The 23,150-nt window shown below is 42.7% G+C and overlaps 1 protein-coding gene across 1 annotated transcript in view; it reads right to left on the bottom strand.

Moving 5' to 3' along the window:
• The window catches only part of DHX38 (DEAH-box helicase 38), a 2,105,687-nt gene that overhangs the window by 1,241,180 nt on the left and 841,357 nt on the right, over positions 1-23,150 (bottom strand). Inside the window, exon 12 of the mRNA XM_069635507.1 lies at positions 16,727-16,864. Coding sequence (XP_069491608.1) covers positions 16,727-16,864 — 138 coding nt within the window. The remainder of the gene's footprint in view (positions 1-16,726; positions 16,865-23,150) is intronic.

Raw genomic sequence — 23,150 nt, 5'->3', positions numbered from 1 at the left:
TACAACCACGACCAGAAACCTTAGACTAGGTTCTACGACACATCGAACACACACTCCCATCAAAGCGCAACGGAAACCCAACGCTTCTATTCCTGACACACATCATAGCACCCCCTGACAACTCGCACAGTCAATAGAAAGTCACTGACCACTACCCCAACGATGAAAGGTGCGCTCAGTAACGCAAGATCCCTAGCCGCACACGCTCTCGACATAGCTGACACCATCTCTGCCTGACTTCCTAGCCATCACCGAGACCTGGCCCATGCAGCATCAGGACCCACTCTCGCACTAGCCATCCCAAATGGTTATGCCATATACCGCCTGACAAGGCAATTAGCTAAAGGCGGAGGAGTCCTCGGATAAGGACGGGGAAGGCGACCGATGACGGCGCTTCCGGAAGTGCCTCGAAGAAGCAGAGGAATGGCGAGACCGACTCCGGGATCGAGACCCACTGGACTTCCGACGACGACGCAGAGAGTCGCCCCTCGAGTCGTCCGTCGAAAGCCCCACAGACCTCAACTTCCGGGGCTTGGACACCTTACCTACCGATAACTTCTTGCGCTCCCGCAAGGCATGCGACGTGAGCGACTGGCAGTCGACACAGTCATCCGTGTCATGGGCCTCCCCGAGGCACCAGAGGCAGGCGTGCGAGTCCGTAACCGGCATCTTGGACCCACAGTCCCAGCACTTCTTAAAGCCCGGACGCGGTGTGGAAGACGAGGTAGACATCTTCACGAAGAAATACTTCACAAACATCAAACAGGTTCGAAGAACCGACAAACAGGAACTCCAAAGAGTCGAGGCCGCCGAGATTCCCGAAGTGAACACGTTCGCGGAAAAAACGGAACTGAGGCTACGGGCATCGTGCGTCCTACTTATAACATCCAGTGACGTCAACTGTCGGAGGAGGTCCTCGAGGGCGGCGTATCAACGTCATCGACGCAGGAGCCGAAGATTTTCCGAAGCAGCACAGCTGTGGTGATTACTGTCATAGATATGTAATACGTCGAAGGACCCAATCCCCCTCGAAGATCTCCCTCAATATCAGACACATACTCAACCAAACACTCCCATCTACAGAACTACTCACCATCAAACTATCCACAACCAACACCATCACCATTCATCTTATATATAGACTGCCCGGCCCCATCTCTTCCTTCAACTACGATATCGCTCTCCTGCTCTCTAACACCCCCAACCCAACTCACAGATACTTATTCTAGGCGACTTCAATCTCGGCTATAACGACATCAAAATGATAAAGCAAACATGGTCGTCAACACTATGTCAGAGCTAGGATTCACCCATCTTACATCTCTACCAACTCACAAAGGGAGAACCCTTGACTGGTTAGCAGGCCTAAACTGCGACACCACTATTCTATCCAACACACCTTGTGCCTGGACTGACCATCACCATATCACCTTCACCATCAATAAAAATAAACAAGTCTCACGACCGCCATCTAATGCTCCACCTCCGTTCACACGAAATGGAAAAAATATCACGGCCGAGAAACTAATCTCACTGCTCCAACCCATCATCGACTTTAAACCCTCTATTGCTAATCCTACAGATCTAGTTGACCTTTACAATACAACAATTCTCAAAGCCATCAACAGTGTTGCGCCGCTTTAACTACGCAAAGCCAAACCACGCACGCACCTCAATTCCTGGTTCAGCCCTGAACTAAAAACCCTTCGCAAAAACAAGAGGCATGCATAATCAGTATGGAAACACTCCCCCCCTCAATCATCAACAAGATATTTTACACTTCAGCCTCTAACAACTACAAGTCAGCTATCATCCAAACTAAAAATAACATGTACAATGATAGAATCAGCAAGGCCAAATCCAACACGAAAGAGCTTTTCAACATCCTGAGAGAGCTTGAATCCCCAATCCTCCATACCTGAAAAATGCACCAAAGATACCTCCTGGTGACACGAACATCCAAGAAGCCCTTCTAGGCAAAATTGACATGCTTCAATTCGAGGCTAAGAAAGCAAGCCTCACCATTGCTGACAGCCCTACCTCACCCACACCAACCAAACAAATATACAACAATACCCCCATTCGAATTTTCAACCATCACCACCAAAGAGGTTGAAGACATAATATCCACCCTGAAACCATCCAAATGTCAAGGCGACACCTGCCCGGCCCCAGTAATCAAAGACGCGCCCAAACTCTAGCTCCATTCATCACCTCACTTATAAACTCGTCATTCACATAGATCATAGTACCTGACAACCTTAAGGACTCCTGGGTCTTACCCCGGCTCAAGAAACCTTCATTGGATCATAGCATCCCTACCAACTACAGATCCATCACGACAGTGCCCTTCCTTTTAAATATTCTGGACAGAGCAGCCTACCTGCAGATCCAGAACCACCTAGAGAAAAACAACCTACTGGTACTAAGACAATCGGGCTTCCGCCCTAAACATGGCACAGAACGCCTTGATTGACCTCAAGACACAAATGGACAACCTAAAAGACAATGGCAAACTGGCCCTCCTACTCCTTCTCGACCTTCCGGCCGCTTTCGACTTGGTCAACCACGACATTCTATGCCAACACCTAGCATCCGCAGTTAACTTTTCCGACAAAGCCAACGTCTGGATTCAATCCTTCTTGAAAAACAGATCCATGAGGGTCTTCGCACCCACAGCCGCTGCCGAACCAGTCCCAGTTACCTGCGGCGTCCCGGAGGGATCCTGCGCCTCGCCCACATTATACAATGTGTTTACCAAACCCCTATTTGACATTCTGGATCATTTGGGTGTCATCTACACTAATTACGCAGATGACACTCAAACACTCATCCCACTGACAGGCGACTACTCCACTGACAACAAAGTCCGCAACAACATTTATTCTATCATTCAAGAATGGATGGCCCAGCATGGACTCTGCCTAAACGACGACAAGACAGAGCTTCTTCTCCTAGGCTCCCAATCCAGACTCAACAACTTTGACAAACTTTATCAAACATTCTCCATCGACGGCAATAACATAGCTGTATCTAACCACGTCAAAAGCCTAGGTGATGGATAGTGAGCTAGACAGAAAGTCAGATTGCAGGTATAATAGTGGGAGGTTAGAAGAATTGAAACAGTTTGCTTTTAAGTATGATGATCTTGATATTTGGAGGGTTCATCATCTAAGAGATAGAGAATATTCATTTTATTCGACTGTACATAATTCGGATAGATTTTTTTTGATTAGTGATAAATTAGATGATCAAATGTTTAGTTCCAGTATTGGGGAGAGATGTATTTCTGATCATGCGCTAATAGATTTGAAAGTCAATTTACATACTATTCATAAAAAGAACAGATGGAGAATGCAAGCCAATTCCCTTAATGACCCGTTGATTAATGTAGGACTAGATGACTTTGTTCGGAAATATTTTGAGGAAAATAATGGATCGCCAGACGTTAAGATTGTATGGGACTGTTTTAAGCCTGTTTTGCAGGGTGAATTGATTTGTAGAACTTCACAAAGCTAAAAAGAGAAAAAAAGAAAAGATTGAAAGGTTAGAGAAGGAGATTATGGATTTACAAAGGAGTTGTGCGCAAGTGGAAAAGAATAGCATGAAACAAAAAGTGAACAAATTAAAAGAGGAATTAAAGATACTTTTGCAATCACAAGCGGGGAAGAGCTTGTTTTATACAAAACAGCTTTTTTAGGAATTTGAAGACAGAAATGGAAGACTTCTGGCAAATCTTAATGGTCTGATGGCGGAAAAGTGCGTTTCATCGATTGAAAATGATGAAGGTGAAGTATTTCATAGGAGTGATGATATTTGTGAAGAGTTTAGACTATTTTATAAAGAGTTATATAAGGAGCAGTTGCATCCTAATGAAACAGATTTGTGGCCTTTTTTTGATAAAGTTAACCTTCCAGCACTTCGGGATGACAAAAAATGGATTCTTGAATCTACGATAGATGTGGCTGAGGTTACTAATGCAATATTGCAATTGAAAGTTGGAAAATCACCAGGGCCAGATGGGATTGTTTCAGAATTTTATAAAAAATGTGTTGAGCAAATATCATCAATTTTATGTGTTCTGTTTAATGATTTTTTAGAGTCGGGAACTGTATGTGAATCAATGACTGATGCGATGATTATTGTCATTCCTAAGCCTGAAAGGATAACAAAAAATGCAGATTTTTACGAAAATATGGGCAAAGAGGCTTATGGTCAATATGGGAGATCTGGCGGATGAGTCTCAGATGGGATTTATCCTAGGTAGATATGGATATGATAACATCAGGACTGTTTTGAATGTAATTGGGGTGCATCATAATAAAAAGTCAAAGGGGGTCATTGGGTTATTTGATGCAGAGAAAGCGTTTGACAGGGTTAATTGGAGGTTTTTGGAATACACCTTATTAAAAATGGGCTTTAGACTAACCTTTATGAAAAATGATTAAGTGTATTCATTATGAGGTTAAAGCAATGGTGACTGTGAATGGTTTAATATCAGAGTCTTTCATTGTCCAAAGGCACGCGACAAGGGTGCACTCTGTCGCGTTTTTTGTTTGACTTAGCACTTGGCTGCTTATATTAGGCAATGTGGAGAAATCAAAGGTTTATGTGTTGGAGGAGTAGAGGTTAAAGTTTTGTCTTATGCGGACATGTTGGTCCTACTATCTAACCCAGAACAATGTGGTTTGGTTCTGAGATGGATGTTTGAGGAAGTGGGTGAGATTTCTGGTCATAAGATAAACTGGGACAAGACAGATTTTCCCACTGTCTAAAGAGTGTAGTAGAGACATTCTAAAGGTATGGAAGTGCAAATGGTCCCCTGAGTGTTTTAAATATCTTGATATACACATCATTGGTGATTTGAAGAAAATTATGCAATATAATATTGATAAACTCATGGATAAAATTGTGTATCCAATAAGAAGATGGGAAAGACTTCATGTATCATTATGGGCAAAGATAAAAGCGATAAAGATGATTTTGTTACCAAAAGTGTTATATATAATTCAGTCGATTCCATTACTAATTTCCCAAAAACAAATTTTGCAAATTGATAACATTTTTCAATGTTTCCTGTGGGGGATGGGCAAAAGACAGCAGATTACAAGATTTATGTTGATGCAGCGTGTGGAAGGAGGTGGGTTTGGTTATCCAGATTTATACAAGTATTGTAAGGCGTTTCTGCTCAAGAAGGGAACTTATTATACAAATGATGATTTCAAAGGTACTATCTGGCTTCGCATAGAGACAGAGGTTTGCAGTCCGTATCGATTAAATAACCTTTATACCAAGGGTAATATGTCGGTCAGTAGATTAAAGATAAAGTCAATAGTGGCAACCAGGCAGACCATGCGGTTATGGTTTGGAGAGAATAGTCCGTCATATGGCTTTAGTGAAGATTCTTCTCTCTGGCATAATGCAATTAAACAACAGATGCCTGATATGGCAGAATTGGGTTTGGAAGGGGGTTTTGACACTGGGTGATGTATTAGATGGAGATCGTCTTTTGACATTTGAGGAAATACAGAGGAAATTTGGGCTGCATCAAAGAGAAAGACAAAAATATGTAGAACTGATCTCCCCGATTACTCTCAGGAAAGGCATGGTTGGTAATTCCTTAGGGACCAAACCCGCATTGTCTCAACTGCTTACTGGACAGGAATATTCTGCGCGTACATACATGCATTTTATGCAATTGGAAAACAAACATATTGTGGCATGGGATAAATTGAGAACGGTGTGGTTGGATGATCTAAATACGAACTTCACTGATATGGAATGGAAGGATATATTTAGGTTGGGTGCCAATGTGGGTACTGATTTGAACTTGCATCTGATTAGACAGAAAGTAGTAGGTAGAGTGTACTGAACACCAGTTAACATGTATAAACTGGGGCTACAAACTGATAATTTATGTTGGGGGTGTGGAAATGAAATTGGTACCCTTCTACACCTTCTCTGGAGTTGCTCTAGAGTTCGATATTTTTGGAATGATGTGATTGATAGGATTAATTTGATTTTGGATGTAGTTTTACAGAGATCGGGTGGGAATATTATCTTATTTCTACATCGAGGTAGGTGTAAAAGTTCTTTGAAATATAGCAATTGGATAGATAAGGCTTTATTGATGGCCATGAGACAGATCCTTCTGGTTTGGAAAACTAGGAAGAAGCCAACAGTCGAAGACTGGTTGGTTGATTTATGCATTTTATCGAAATTTTAAAAGCTCTCATTTAAAGAAGAGGTGTACAATCTATTTTGGGGACCATTCAATGCCTTGTATTATTGATTATATGGGCTGTGGATAAATGTGATGAGTGGGTAAAAAATATCGATAACAAAAAAATATTATTAATTGTTATACTTTTTGGGTGGTTTGGTCTGGTGTTTGTGTGGTGTTGGTGTCTGTGACCTATATTGGATTTTTTTTACTATTGTGATTTGCTCTTTTATTGTCTGCATAAATTAAAGGTTTCTTAGCATGTCTGGGGGGTTACTTGATTGTGATGTTTGTTTATAGATATGCAATTTAGTTGAATGATTGAGTGGATTTGCCAAGTGAATTTGCTGTCTCGCTGTCCTGACTCCACCGCCCTGCGAAACTCCTGCCTCTGACTCGCCATTAGAACACCCTCTGTTCGAGCTGGAGCCATTTTGATTGGCTAGGTACGACTACTAGACTTTGTTGCACTGCTTTGAAGCGTGGCTCGAAAAGACGATATCAGCACATGTCCCTAGCAACGACCACCTGAACCATTGCTACGCAGTTCCCTTAAAGTTACTGTGTTTCTTTTTTGTTTCTCCCCACAGCTGCTCTGAGACAGCCCCCAGTTGAGTCATGCCAATCCACATAAAAGACTTGGCGTGCGCGAATTCGGCAAGTGGATTTGCCAAGTGAATTTGCTGTCTCGCTGTCAAGCGGGAGTAGGGTGCTGTTTTTTTGTTCACGGTATCTTTTTTTCTTTTTAACTTTAAAACATTTTTCATTTTTATTTAGTAAAATTAATTTATTATTTTCCTGATATCGTTATTGTAATCATGGTTACTTCAAGGTTCACACTTAAAACAGGCATGCCCTCCTTGCCTCTGCCGCATTGCTCGCCTAAAGATGCTGCTCGCCATGTGCAGGAGAAACCAATAATGGCGGACACTAAGCATGTTACTTTGAATCGGCGAACTAACTAAAAAGGGGATGCACACACTTCCCTGGTTAACAGATATCCGTGCATACTATTTCAAGGAAGCGTATGCAAACCAACGCCATCCTAATGAAATCGATGGCCGCCCCTATTCAACTGTAATCCCCTATCCCTTGCCCGCCTCCACGCGAACTGCATGGCAGGTTTCCACCGATGCCCCCACGGTTGCTACTTGCCTAACAACCGGCAGTTTTTGCCCCTCTGACCGTAATGTTGTGTCTGCCGAGGTAAAAGAAACAAGCAATGAAATGACAGACAACACCCTTATTTCAGTATGTGTGGACCATGAGGACCGAGCAAAAGGCCCGGTGCCAACAAAGGCCCATATTGCTTCATCAAATCTTCTAGTACCCATGCCGTGGCCAGCCCTGGCAGAGCCAATTTTGAGGGCCGAGTGGGACTCTCTGACACTCACTGGAGATGTCGATGACGAAGCATTAGACTTCATGAACACCTCGAATAGATCCAGTGTGTCTTCCCAGGGCGTAATGTACATATGCTCTAACACAGGCGATCTAATTCATCTACATGAAAGTACTATGGCGACTATAAACGAAATCCACATCAAGCCTGTGATGCCTCTCTGAAGGCATGGCTGATCCAAGTCTTAATCAAAGTTTCATACCAGAGGCGATTAACAAATCACACATACATTGTGTTGACTAATCGCCCTCATTCATTGCTCCAACTCCTAGATGGACTAAGTTCAATGATGACATGCTTAACCCAGAATTTTTCATCCAGAAGGGTCGATCGACTTGCTTCTCCTTCCCGGAGGCTCCAGCACTCAATAATACTCTGAGTGCAATGAACACAGCTCTGCTGGCGTTAGCAAAGCTCTATGAATTTATGGAAGGCAAGGTGAGTTACCAAACAGTCCTCATTGAACAGCCAATTGGTACTGTAGCGAAACCTGGAAAATGCCACAAAAAAATTTCGTAGCTAGTGCATAACCAAATTTATCTTCCCATTTTCAACCCTCTTCAAAATCCTCTATGCCTCAGGAGACATATCCCCTGGTCTCTAATCAATCTGTGAGAACACCGATCAAAGATGACCTGCAGCCAGGTTTGATCCAAGGTGACAGGCCATTAATCCCTGATGAAACCAATGTTCTCTAAGAGGACAATAGTACTTTACGAAAAGATGCTTCCGAAAAATAATAAAAGAACGAAGTGCGATTCAATATCACCATGATAATGACCATATGCTCCACCAAATTATTAAAAAAAATAAAATAAAAAAATAATCGACCAGTGGAATTTGGGCTTGTCTTAACAATGCTGCTCCGCAATTTCAAGGAGCTTTACAGAGCAATGCAATTTCGCGAGATTTATGGCAATCCTACTTTGGGCAACTCTATAGCCCGCTGTACTTCGATCCATTTGAATGGTCTACATTGGGTCATAACATGCTGTATTCCTTTCCAATAGAGGTTGAAACCATCTTAATCTGCATTTCAACCTTGAGTCGGTCTAGGGCTAAGGGCCCCGATGGTCTTCACAATGGTCTCCTGAAAGAAAATCCTGTGGAGTGGGCCCAAACATTACACCTGATATTCAAACATGTGTTCATTGTAGGGATGATTCCAAATTCATGGAAAAAATCCATAATTCTACCAATTTTTCAAAAGGGCGATAGATGTGATCCCAAGTCGTATCTCCCCATTGCAATTGTTGAATGCCTTGGAAAAATATTTGCACGGTTGGTCCTGAACTGGCTGGACTGCTCTAACATGCGAGATCCCTTTCAAACAGGTTTTCTCCCAGGTGTTGCTACGTCCATTAATATAGTGACACTATGCTGCATCCAATCACTGGCAAGCCAACGTAATTACCCACTCTACCTGGCCTTCATAGATTTTCACATGGCTTTTGACGCGGTCCCTCGCGAACTACTATTTAAGAAGTTACTAGACAGAGGTTGTGTTAGGCAGAAACCTGTGCATTTCCTTTAGGGACCACTGCAAAAGATTTAGGACTACAGGTGGTTGGCAGTAAACCCAATTGGTAGCAGTCTGTACCACCCAAATGTACCTGGTAGCTGTGGCTGAGCAGTCAGACTTCTCTCAAGATGAGTTAGGCAGTATATAGAGTATACACAATAGGTACAGAGACACAGTAGCACAAGCAAACACTGACCAGAGCTTTGGTGTAAAAGTATATATTTATTTAAAGACACACTTGTAAATTACACTAGCGCAAAAAGAGGTAAGTAAATTCAACACACAGTCACTATCATATATATACAACCCCGATTACTTATTAGACAAGTCTTACTGAGAAACACCACTTATTTTCAGACAGAGGTGAGCACTTAACATAAGATGGCACTCTAATAAGTTATTAAAAAGGGAGGGAAAAAGGCAGAGTGATGAAAGCACACAAATTTCAATACTTTTCAAAGAACCACAGTGAGGCAGGTTAGGCAGTCTACTGGAGAGCAAGGAAGTTCAAATGCCAGACCCACTCTTAGAGAGCAAGCAAAATGTGTCCAGGATCACACAGTGGGGTTATGCCAAAAGAGTCTTTGTAAATAGTTCACAAAAAGATTGAGATTAAGTCAGGAAAAGTTAGTTAACAGGTCCCAGGCTAACCCAGGTTAGAAAGTCGAGGATTTACTGTCACCCCGAACGATCTGTTGCAAGGGAAGCCAGGCGGGACACAGTACCTGAAAGTGGGAAGAATGCTCCAGCGGGGATAGTTGTTCCTGGCAGCGGGTGCAAGTCAGTGTTTCGTCCAGAGGAAGAGGAGGTCTCGACGTGGAGGAAAGCTGAAGGTCGTTGCACTGCCAGGGAAGAAACAGCCGCAGAGTTTCCCGGTTACAAGGTACCACCCTTTACTTCGCGGTAGTGGTAAACCGTGGTATTCCGGTTGCCGGGGTGCTTGGCACAGGCAAGGCGGCCACGAGATGGTCCAGGAAGGCGTAAAGACGGGCAAACTGCTTATCCCCACCAGTCAAAGAAGAAGACTCTCCGGGCTGGAGATCTTCTCTGTCGTCGGGAAAAGTGGTGAGACGGTTCAGCAGGGCTCCACCGGTGGTGTCGTAGTTGCAGGTCGGCTCGGCTTCTCCCTCCTCGGATTCGTTAGGTCCTGTGGCGACTTCTGAAGTTCCAGTCCCCAAAGCCCTGCTTTTATGCAGAAAACCCCCATTCATTCAGCCTAGCTGTCACTCAAACATGCTAAGTGGTGAGCCGGGCGGCTCACCACATGGGCCAATCACACAAGAGTGCGACTTGAGTTGCCGAGGAAACTCAGTCCAGGGTGCCTAAACCCCCTCCCACACCTCCTGTGGTACCCAGACAGAGTGGCACCACTTTTGGAGGCTTCTGTGGCGAAGCCCGCCAAAAAGTGGAACAAAGGGCTCGACTTAGGTTGGAGTCACAGAAGCGAACACAAACGCCATTTTGGAACCAAGTTTCGGCAAAAAATATCAACCGGTGAATTTATATTAATTTAAAAACCGGCGGTATGTTTGAGGCTATTTTAAAAAGTGGTAGCCTCGAACAATGGGAAAATCCCATAGGGATATATTCGCGGTCGAATATAAAAAGTAGTATCCACTGCCACCAGCCAAAACTCGGTCGGGGGGACTGGACAGTGCCCCCTCAAACAACAGACCCCAGGGCAATCGAATTGCCCCGACCAGTACGTCCACAATATGATGGTTTGTACTGGTACTGTTCACAATTTGAGACTAGTAAAGCCAATGGTGACTTTACATGCCCTGGGAGCCAGTCAGTCCCAGGGTATGGAGTCTATGTTTGGGGGTCGCTACGACACCCCTGGGTTACGGCACGGAGGGTGCTGTGGAACCCATATACCAAAAACACATGAAGCCCTATGGGGTAAAGGACCCCATAGCCCATAAAACACATTACAAAGTCAAAGGACATTCTCAAATCATGCCCAAGAGTGGGAGAAAGAGTCTCACTCTTAGCAGGAGAAAAAAATAAACCCCACAAATCCAGCAAAGCTGCTGGGGGACTCACTAGGTTTGGGAAATTAGCCTTTACAGAGAATTCTCCCTAACAGGTTGCCCTTGGCACATCCTTAAATGGATAATTGATTTCCACACTGCAACCTCCGTCCAAGTAAAACTATCAAGCGAGGGTCTATTGTCAAATCTGATACCTATGTCTCGTGGCCTAAAGCAAGGACGTTTGCTGGGCTCAGCAATGTTAATTTTTTTTATTTCTGATATTGGTAAAGAGCTCCTAGGAATTACAGCTGATCCGCCCATACTCGATGGCCATCAAGTGAAATATCTGCTATATGCTGATGACATGATCCTATTATCAAAGACTCCCAAAGGACTCCGCAAATTGTTAAATGCCCTTAATATACAATTGCGAATTACATCACTATTCATGTATCAAAAAGCAAAGTAGTTCAATGCGGCAATGTGAGACATTGTATTGCAAAATTACACTGGCCTTTGCAGAATGCATCACTAACCTCTGTTCAGTCCTACATATACCTAGGGACTTTGATAACAAGTCAAACAATCAAATCGCAATATGAGGCTTCAATTCAGGTGAAAGTAAACAGCACTGTCTCAGACATGCATCAAAGAATAGGTTTTGTACGTTTTCTATTATGCCCTTAGCAATCTATTACAAACAAAAAATGGTGCCGGTAGTTCTCTATGGCTCTGAAGGTCATGCAGACCAATTATATCAATATAGGACAAAATTTGAAAGTCTGTATTGGAAAGCAGCTCTAAATCTTCCAACCTCAGAATCCATCATCAGACACAAGCTTGGCCTGATATCTTTGTATGCCCAATATAAATGGAGGATGTGTAGTCTTTACCGCAAATGTGTCATGACTGCCTCCTCAACAGATCTACTGGGGATACTGGCCTTATATCTTTTAAATTCAACAGGTAAGTTTCCCAGCATTTGGCGCCTTCTAATTAAAGAAATGGAGGATGCTGGCTTTTCAATCGAGACATTATGTTGTAACCCAGACAGATCAAAATCTCGTCTCTGGGAAGCAGACTGGATCAAGACTCAATCAGCCCGTTTTAAATATCAGAAATTTAAACAAAATCCCTTTGCCCTGAAAAAACATGGATCGATGGAAAGTTATCTTGTTAAATTCCCAAATGCTCGCCACCGGAATCTTGTATCTACGCATTCGATTTAATCTGTGGTCAACGCATGAAGTGTCATACATACGCAAACTACTTCCTAAATCAGATGCTCCGTGTCGATTCTGTAATCTAGAAATGGCGACCCTCCAACATCTTTGCACTGGTTGTCTACACCTAGATGCTAAGCAATCTATTCATCTTAAATTCCTGTTTGTAGACCACTATGAACTATCACGGGAAAGAGCCTGGGGATATTTATTCCATGCCGAGAGGAAAGCAGTGAGATACGCTATATTAAATTTTTTACAATCTTTAAACCTCTCTTACAAACTTGATCCTACTAGTAACCACTGACTGTATAGGTTCCATCTTACATAACTACTTAACTGTTAATTATAATCTCATTATTAGTTTTTTTTTTACCATTCCTTTAATTTTACCTTTGTTGCCCTATCCAGGGCCGAACCTGTGTTACATGTTTGATAATTGTATTGATAAATGATAAATGTTTAAACTAGTTGATACTATATTTACATAAGATCTGGTTTGAAACTGTATGCAAAAGACTTTTTAGGTTTATAGCTGTGACATAAGTGAACATGTTTGTTTTTATCAGTCAATTTTATTGTAATTTCTATATATGTTGTAAAATCAAGAATTATTCTTGATTAAATCAACTTAAATAAAAAAAAAGAATGCTTTTGAATTGTATCATTTGGCTTACTATTCATTTCTGTATCATACTGTTCTGTAATTTATTTGTTGACATACTAATAAATAAAAAGATGTTCAAATAAACCATAGGGATATACCTTGACTCCTCCCTCACATTAACTAGACAAATCAATGCCATCTCATCCTCTTCCGCCTACACATGCAAGCTCATCAACACTTGCAGGCCCTATCTATCGCCTTGCAATTGCACAACCTTAGCCAGAGCTCTAGTACTTTCAAAAGTCGACTACTGTAATGCACTCTACCTGGGCACTAGCCAAAAGAACATCAACAAGCTACAAGTAATTCAAAACAATGCTCTAAGAGCAGCCCTGAATATACCAAAATCGGAACACATCTCAGACCCGAGACAATCCACCCAATGGCTATCTGTAGCCCAAAGAATCGAGTACATAACACTCTCCCTGACCCACAAGTGCCTGTCCAACCAAGCCCCCAGATACCTCGCAGACAACTTCACACGCAATATTCCATCTCGGCCTACCAGATCAGCTCAAACCCATTGCTTAAATGTCCCCAGACACAAGCTCCAATGAGCAGGTGGCACAAGATTCCCTGTGCTCGTCTTGAAAATTTGGAACTCACTACCACTTGCCCTCAGAACCGAACCATCCTTCCACCGTTTCAGAGAAAATGCAAAAACCTGGCTTCTCGCTAAAGAAGCCTAAGCCTCCACATATCACTCACTTGCGACACTTGTACATATATTTATAGATTTTTACATAGCCACCACAACCTGTAAATATCTTACTGCTCAAATATCTATGTAAATATCTTTGCAAATATCTTACTGTTCAAATATTCATGTATATCTTTAAAACTGACCATTTTCACTCTACAACTGTCTGTACATACCGCATATATCCTGTACCAAAACAACTATGTATATGTATATATTACCCTGTGCCACAATCAATGTATAGGTATTTACTTTATGTAACCATGTAACCATGTTTCAACGCCCAGATGCCCCACGGCCAGGCAGCGCTATATAAAACTAGCAACATTTCTAGACTGAAAGAGTGGGCATCGAGAAATGGGTGGCATGACCCTTTGCAGTTTGGTTTCACAATGGGTCTGGGGACCTGAGCACCAATATTTTTTCTTCACTGTTGAAGAGTAAAGTGCTATATAAAACTCAGAAAATCTATCTTGCCTTCTTGGACCGGTCTAAGGCTGACAGAATCAATAGACATCTATTGGAAAAACTGCAGATGTGGAACTACCCAGCAGACCAGGTAGCCCATATAAAGGCTCTCCACGCTGAAACTTTGTTCAGAGTCCGACTAAACGCATCTGGGCTCTTAAGTGAAAGGATCATGACAGGGCGTGGCATTAAACAACGATGTCCCTTGGCCCTGTTCATTTTTAATCTGGCAACGTTTATTCTATGCAGATGACTTAGTCCTGCTAGACATGACTCCTGTAGGCCTGCAGACAATTGAGGCGACTGGAGGAGTATACCGTTCAAAAAGACTTGTCGATCAACATCGAGAAGACAAAGATCGTTAACCTCCAGAAGCATAGAAAGGAAAAGGAGACTTTCTTTTGGTGCTTGGGCCCAAAGATACTTGAGTGTATTGACTCCTTTAAATATCTGGGCATTCAGATTTCTACAAACCCGGGGGAAATGGAAAACACGCTCTCACTGAAAGCAAAAATGACAGCATTGACCAACCAAGCTCATTTTAAAATGAAGAATTTGTGAATTTGCCTTACAGTCGGTGATGGAATTTTACAGAGCAAAAGTAGTGCCTACAGTGACGTATGGCACAGAGGTGATGATGGGCATCTCTGGAAAATCGTGGCCAGCGTTGGAAGGGCAATACTGGAAGCGAGTACTTGGTTTACCGAGGTCAAAACCAATCCAGATTATAAGAGGTGAGTTGGGGTTAATTTCACTAAAGGCGGCTGTTGAATGGAAATCACTGTCTTTTTTGGGAAAATACTCAAAAGCTGGCCCAGTCCCGATCTTTGCTGTTATTAAAGCTGAGATACCAAGCGGAGTGAACGAAGCAGTGTTAACATGGGACGGAGCTTGTAAAAATCTTAGAAGATCTGGGTGTATCGTGTGAAGAGTTTTTGGCAAATCCGGACAGGGTGAAGCAGTAGTTCTGGGAAAGAGACTGGATCTCCACTTGGGAAGCGGCTAATCTGCAGCTATCAAATGAGACCAGGGCGTATGGCCAACCTCCACCTTATATAAATATAAAGAAATTCCCAGATTCTTTTTATACAACACAGTTCATGAGGATTAGGCTTAACCTCCTTCCTACGATGGAGATTATCTCAGAAAGGAAAGGGTGGAGCATCCACAAACGTTCATGCAGGTTTTGTAAAAGTGCTGACTCGCTGGAAAATCTACAACACGCTGTGACTGAATTAAGATCCAAATACTTTGCTCGGTTCGTGGAGACCACTACATCATTGCCATCGGACAAATGGTGGTCTACAGTCTTGAAAGGCGAAAAGGTCAGCCTGACTATTGCAGCAGTAAGATTCATAAAGGACTGCCTGGACCAGGAAGGGCCCCCTGTTTCTCAATAACGAAATAAGCTCTATGCTTCTTACAGACGTGATTAATCCTGGTCTTCGAGTAGCACTGCTCATATACTGGAGGTTTTCCTTTTTTGACTAAAGGTTTCTGTATTAAACAGGTTGTGCAAATAAAATTAAAATAAAATACAAAGAGTACATTACTTGTAAACTCTTAAAACATGTTCAGGGACTTAAGTTGAAAACTGAACATTATGTTGATTTTTAATTTTAGGCATTATATGCCTAGCACGCCTTTCCTCCCAATTAACTATGCTATTAAATGTTGTCTGAGTGTTATTTGCATTTAAAGAGCAAGTGGTGACCCATTTGAGCACATTCACTCCTTTTATGTATGTACCTGGGGTGGCATTTACCATATGCACCTTGACTTTTCTGCACAATAAACATTTTTTCACTAGATACAGTCTGGACAATAATTTACTTCCTGTGGCTGTGTGCATGTGTGATCTGTTTCTTACACTAGTTTCTCTCCTGTCTAAGAGTGCAGTCCTGCTGATCAGTCACATCTATCCGGGAGAGTTTGGACTAACTTGGTGAAAATTTTGCAAACACTTTCTCCAAAACCCACATCAGTGGTATTCAGAAAAAGGAATGGAGCAAATTATTAAAACAAACTATCTGGATTGCCATACTGCTTGTGGTAACAGTCATTTGGTGAAAAAACGATGGGAGTCTTGCCTAGTCTGTCCGCCAACATACTATATTTACACTATTCTGGGCTCACCCTGGTCCAGTTTTCACAGACCCATGTTAGTTGGAATTGGATTGTGAGAGCTGTAGGGGCTGGTTCATTGTGGAGTGTCATTTACATAAAGTGTTTGAGAAAAACTCGGATAGAATTTTGCAATGGAAGTTAAGAGCAGCGTTGGGAGCCCGCACATGAATGTGTGCTCAAGTGAAACTATTTCAGGCATGAACGTTTTGCAGGAGAAAGCAGCGAGTTACTGAACAGGAATGTGCAGTAGATGCAGGTAGTGGTGGGAGCTTAACATGAGGTGGTTTTGGATAAGAAGGTTCAATTGTTCTCAGGCTACGGGGATGAGGTGTAAATTGTTTCAAATGTCTATATTGGTGATAAATATTCCAAGTATGGTGTTGAGAACGGAGAGGGTAGGGAGGGGTTGCATTATTACCGGATAATTGTTAGCAGCTCCTGTTGGATTGCAAAGATAGGCAGATACTGTCTCTGCTCCAAAAGAGATTTCTTTTTGGAAAACTCGCTGCTGGCCTCACTCTTCTCCTTCATGTGATCAGCAAATTTTTGTTCTGTCCTGAAAATAAAGAAGTAGAGCCATCAATTACACATCACAGCTACAAATATTGAAAATTTCGCCGATCAATCACTCAAATGTATAGACTAGAAAAATACGAAAATACGTCTTCCTTTTAGATCCATTTCATATCAAAAGCAAACAAAAACCAAAAGCAACCAATTACCATCCGCTTACCTGAACCATGAAAAAAGCTTGGACTGCTGTACAGCAATGATCATAAGTCTACAAAAGCAAAGGCACAACTTTCTGTGCAAAAAGACGCAACAGAATGAATGGAAAAAATAAAGTGCTTGTCTGTAACATTCTACACCATGGGCATCTCCCATAGAGTCACAAGTTTATCAGAAGCTATTCTGCCATCCAAGTAGATCTTAAACTTTTAGTTCTATCCCTCCAATTTGTTGACGACTTTATCAAATGGCAGAACAATCCCATAGCTGGCCGCCACTAATAAGCGTTAGGGGAGAATACCACTTTGGGGTTCTGCTCTCACTTTATGGGACCCTGAACTTTTTTGCTCCTTGGTTTCCAAGAATCTGTTTTCTTTAAGTGATCAGAGGGACTTCTACTAAAGTACCCAATCAACCTTTTTTAACATATGGTCCTATGGTAGCCAGTATGGCTCCTAAGACAGGGGTCCTTTTTTAAAGCACCCCATTTTGCACTAGGATGATTTTATCTTACATTGGTTTTGGATGAGTAGGCTTGTGGAAACTGCAATTTAGTTTTGGCTTCTTCAGGTGTGCACCTGCTATTACTTCATAAGTAGCCCAATGCACCTTTTTGAAAGGCATTGGGGTACTAATGTATTTTAAAGTCCTTCTCAGCCATTTTGTTTTCTGGGTCCTTAAAAAAAAAAACAACAAGGCAGGCTTGAAATAGCTGTTGTGCAACTATGGGCTCTCTAAGCGCAGCCCTACACCCTATATCTGCACTTTAGACTTATCTCTGGCTCTAGAGCACCCAATGCGTATACTGTGTGGGTGGACCCTGGGTGTTTGGTGTTCTTTAGGGAAAGCCTAATTACTGGCCACGAAAACCTTCCTGTGAGTTGCCTTGATTTGAGGGCTGGCTTAGGGCAGCCCCTAATTAAAGTGCGTCTAACCCTAACCCTTGCCCAATTCTGCTGGGTTTTTCCTAGAAGTCTAAAAGTGTACCTAAGCTACATGAGGATTTTGCAATAAAGTTGCTACTGTAATTTTAGGAACAGGTTTGGCCCTACTGGCTCCTCCCTCATTTAGTTTTGTTGTTGGCTGCTGAACATCCTTCCTATGCCATCTTACATCCTCCTGTGGCCCCAAGGTTCGTTAAGGTCACACCACCAGCAGTGTATGATCCATCAAATAAAATGCTTGTCTGCATTGAGTAAAACCCACATTTCCGAATAATGGGATAGTTGTATTCTGTTGAATCAAAGAGTAGACTGAGCTGAAGAATATAAAGTGCATTATATCCTTCCCGGTAGCAGTGCATTCTTCACGTGACTCAACCACTTAGCTGTAACTGATCTCAAAGGGATCAGGTGAAACCTGGCTCTAGTGATGAGAGCTTGCTCATGTTTAGATTTCATCCATGTCAAATATTTTGACAAACGCCAAGAAAACAATTTCAAGTAATCGGTTATACTGCTTTACGAGCTATCCATTTTTCATTTCTAGGACCAAATGCCAGGTCAATCTCATTAATAGATGCACTTATTTATTAAATTACGTGGTTTCAAAAAGTAGTTGCAAACCTTAACTTTATTCAAGAACTGTTTTGTGTAAAAAGCCAAAGGATAGTTCAGCAATTAAGACATGGTGTGGGTTTCCCTCCATATTCTATGGACCTGACAGACATTTTGCTTTTGTTTTTGAACCAGTCTTGACTTTTTACAAGAAATTGAAGCCTTCAGGTTCACCCCTTGTCTTTTTCTCATTTTGTCATGGTGAAACTGATCAGTCCTTCAGACCATCAGTACTGATATATTTTATTTATATCGCGCCCATACACAAATGTTTCAAGGTGCAAAACTATGTTTCCCTTTTGTCTTGTTTGGCAACTTAACAGTGCAGCAGTGATACTTTTGTATCACCCTAGTCTTTTACACTTGGGATTTGTGGTTACTTTTATATGTGCCTAAATAAAAGCTGGTGGCAGCAGATACATTTTTACAATTCTTGAATTATTTTTAGTGTGCACATTCGCATTTACCGCTTCTGGCTACTAAACGTGGCTAGTGCCCTAAAATGGGAGTGTCACAAGAGTTTGTTCTTTGGCCATATAGTTTGGCCTCATTCCTGCCTTCTCAGGTCAGAAAATCCCAGATAAGGTCACGATCTTGCCAAGGAAATCTGCTGCCTTTGTCTGTGCGTGGCCCAGGAAAATGGGTGGGACTGTCTGGTCCAACTCCACATTGGTGGAGAGAGAGTCTGGATGTGTGGCATGACTGAAACCCAAAGTGGTCCCAGATTGGACCCCTGTTGGCTAATTGAATGGTGCAGATGCTTAACATTGGTGAGCTTGGACTTGCTTCCAGACAAGATTTAGGATAAGAGGACTCCTGGAGCCATTTCTTCAGATCAGCAGTGGAGCCAAGTATCCTGTGCAGAAGAGCGGCCGACTTAAAATCTGGGGACAAATCCTGAAGATAACTGGCATCTGTTAGGAAGAATTATCATTTCCGTGTTAATTCCCTAATACCTTAGAGACCCCCAGCTCTTTTGCTGGACTTTAGGACACTTCATTTTATCCTGGAGTAAGACCTTTTTCTCACTCTCATGTATATTTATCTGATTTGGACTCAGTTTCTTTTGGTTTTCGAGTCTGACAAACTCCATAGGCATCACCTTTTTGTATTGTGACACAGCACCCTTAGTGCAGTGTCACAGAGAAGTCCTTTGGATTTCTCTGCAGTTTAAATACCTTCTCTTGGATAAACCACTGTTTCCAAGAGCAGTAAATTGAAATTGACTTTACTTACCTTTTTCTCTTTGTAGACCCAACACACACCATCTTCTGTGGAGTGCTGGGCGGTTACTTAGTATCCCCTTTGTCTAACGTCTCATGTAACATTTTACATGTACCCTTACTACAATTAATGGCTGGTGGGCGTGGTTTAATTTTCCTACCTTTGTGCGACCACTGCAACCACACACAAATGCGACGGCCGAAAATGCCAACTTAAAAAACCAAAAATACATTTAATTAAACAACCCTTAACACCACATAGATATGCAGGGGGAGACCCCCTGGCTCCCCCCCATATTAGTATAATATTCTATACCCCCATACATATATATGTGGTGTAAAGGGGATGTTTAAAAAAACAAAATCAGGCATTTCGGCTGTCGCAATTGTGAGGGCGACATTTTGGGCCATTACCGAATCCTCAGCTGCAAAATTGCACCCATGGTTGCCGCGCCCAGTTTGTCAAAATGACCCAGTCTTCTTTTTTCACCATATCTTGATTGCAAGGTCCTTCTTGAGATTTACTCTGCGCGCCAAACCAGCTTTTGTCCCTTTGTTCATTTAGTCTTTGGTGGGATTCACAAGTGAAGCCTGCCTCTGGCAGGGCAGGAAGCAAGTGAGGTTCCCGAAACTCTCTGTGCTTAGTCTCTTTGATTACAGGAATGCACCCAAAGGTTATTGGCTGGCTGGCTGGCCTGCAGATGAATGGGAGAAACATACATAAAATGTGAGGTCTTTTGCAAGGAAGGCAGAGTCGACCACTGAACGAAGGAACCGAAAAAGAAACTGGAAGAGAAGCTTGCTGCACCCTCCTAGACTGTTGGTTTGCCTGGTGAAGCCCTGCTGCAGTGCCGAAGCTCCAAATTTCGAATCAACTAGAAAACCCGGAAAGGACAACTTCTTCCCTTGGGTTGGTGGGACCAACTGACCCCAAGACGAACGTGAATGGAACCCCTCTCCCTGTTGGCTGTACTACTTTGCTGCTGCTGGAACCTAGTGGGACATGAACACCAGAATCGAGTGCATCGTTTTTAAGTCAGACCCGAGTTACAGGAAGTTCCCAAGTACTCCCTCGAAGCAAGACGACCCAAGCGGGGAAACACGCGTCGAGGTTGCCTGAAATAGTCTAAATTGAATGAAAGATATTCAATTTATAAAATTGAAGAGAGATCAAGATTGAATGAAGTGAATTCAATACACCAGATTAAAAGCATGAAATTCATGTAATAGAAGACTATCCACAACATGACTCCATACAAATAAAGTATTACTTTATGAATTAGAGGAACAAACAACGTTTGACCTAAAAAGGAATGTTGACCCAAATAAAGGAACATTGGCAAAACAGCACAATTATGCCCTATCATTATTGAACAAACTATTGTTGGCGCAATAAAACAGCAACCTATTGAGTGCATCTTTACAAGCCTGAGCCACAACAGAGTGCTGGATCCCAGAAGCAAGGTGAGCCCACAAGGTCTCCAAGAACCGCAGTGGTGCTATTTGCAAGTAGCTGAAACCAAGTTCCGCTGATCTGGAGTAAGCCCATTGCTGCTGCCGTACTTCAAACCGTACTACAGGAGTCCCCAGACATCCTCCCTCTTGTCCCCCGACTGAGGCCCAGGAACAACAGGATCTGCAGGACTACAACAGGGACAGAAGCCAGCTGGAACCTTTTCTTCAGACTCAAGGTACTGTGTAACTGGGGGTACTTACCTCTTGTTGTGTGTAGCTTCCTTGCTCTAACTGGAGACTTGCATTTGTTGCCCTTTGCAGAGTTGCTTGCATCTTTGCTCTTCACAAGCCACCCAGCTTGTGGCCCAACAGGGATTCTTTTAACCACAAACTATCTTTAACATTGTGGAAGACTTTTCTGCTATCTTCAAGAGCAGCCTCAGCTCCCCTAGACTTTGCTTAATTGACATTGGCTGTCCTGGCTCCCTGAAGACTCTTCTTACCCTCTGACTTTGTGTTCATCTGTCCCTCAAAAATTCAAACATAAGTTACTTGTATAGCTGGGAAAGGGTTAACCTTTATTTCATTGGGGGAACTGAAAAGTGCTTACCTGTTTGGAGAAGCTTGTTAACCTTTGTTTCCTTCCCCAACCTATTCCTTTTCCCACAACCTCAGCATTACATAAAGTGTCAAGTGATATATCAATGTCCACAGTGTCTTAGCAATTGAAGTCACCCAAAGGTGCAGGAAGTGCATGTGTGTAACATCCAGAAAGGGTAGCTAATTAACTGAAACTGAAGGGGTGTATTTTTGAAGTGTATTTTATTGTTGCATATTGCCCTTTCTAAAGAAGGCTTATTCTTAAACTGATTGTTAAATTAATAATTATTTGAATAAGAAACCGTGAGTATAAGTGTTATTTGAATACCTGTCACTGTGAATCTCTATGTTGCACCTCTATAGCTCACATTGACCCTTCTTGAGATAAGCCTGGCTGCTCAGTAACTACCAACTTGTTTAGTACAGGCCTATACCAAAGGTTGGGTTACCTAGTCCCAAGAGGACAAGGCTGGTGTAGTCTCCCATAGGGCTACTACATGCAATCTTGCCTAACGGCATCCCTTCCTGCATTTGGCCCAGTGAAGCTCTAACGGACTACCAGGTCTGCAAACCAGTGCTTCAAACCTTTGACTGGTGGGACCAAACAGTCTCGACACATTCTCGAGGATCTAGCCATCCTGAGCATTCAAAGTATCCCTGGGTGACCAGATGGACTACTCGGTAGAAAAGTCACCATTCTGCAGTAGTTTCATAAATCTCCTTCCTGCCAATTTTCAGCTTCCCAGCATCAACGGTTACTGCACTGCAAGGTCTTCAATTGCGACTGGAAAGATGCCTGTGTTGCCAATGTGCAGTAGCCGTTGCTGAAAATAGTCTCGCCCCCGCTCCCCTACCTACCCTGTCTGGTGATGTGGTGCTCTGAAGAGGTCTCCATTGGTGCCTTCTGCATTTCTTCTTCGCAAAGGGTTGCATTTTCTTCCTAGAACCGACCGGAAGAATCCTTGCACTGGCAGATCCTCAGTAGGGGTTCATTTTTAAGTTGATCGCATAATGATCACTGAATAAATCGGTAACTCCTTAAATTCCTCAATCAAATTCCACCTACTAGCCGAGTTGCAATAATAATCAATGGACGAACCACCATGATACGGGCACCGGCTTCCCCCCCCTCCCAACCAAGTTATACCCTGTCCTTGGTCTCCCGGATTTCCCCCCCCCGAACCCTAAACCTGCACTTACCCCTCTGGGCCCATCCGGGCCCCTCCCCCTGCAGTTGTCTGGCTGGGCCTGCACCTTTGTAGCCCTTACATCGCACTTA

The sequence above is a fragment of the Ambystoma mexicanum genome, chromosome 1q (assembly GCF_040938575.1).
Source record: "Ambystoma mexicanum isolate Mex_15411 chromosome 1q, UKY_AmexF1_1, whole genome shotgun sequence".
Classification (NCBI taxonomy): Eukaryota; Metazoa; Chordata; class Amphibia; order Caudata; family Ambystomatidae; genus Ambystoma; species Ambystoma mexicanum.
Note: the sequence above shows the minus strand (reverse complement) of the source record. Positions and strands in the feature narration are given on the sequence as shown.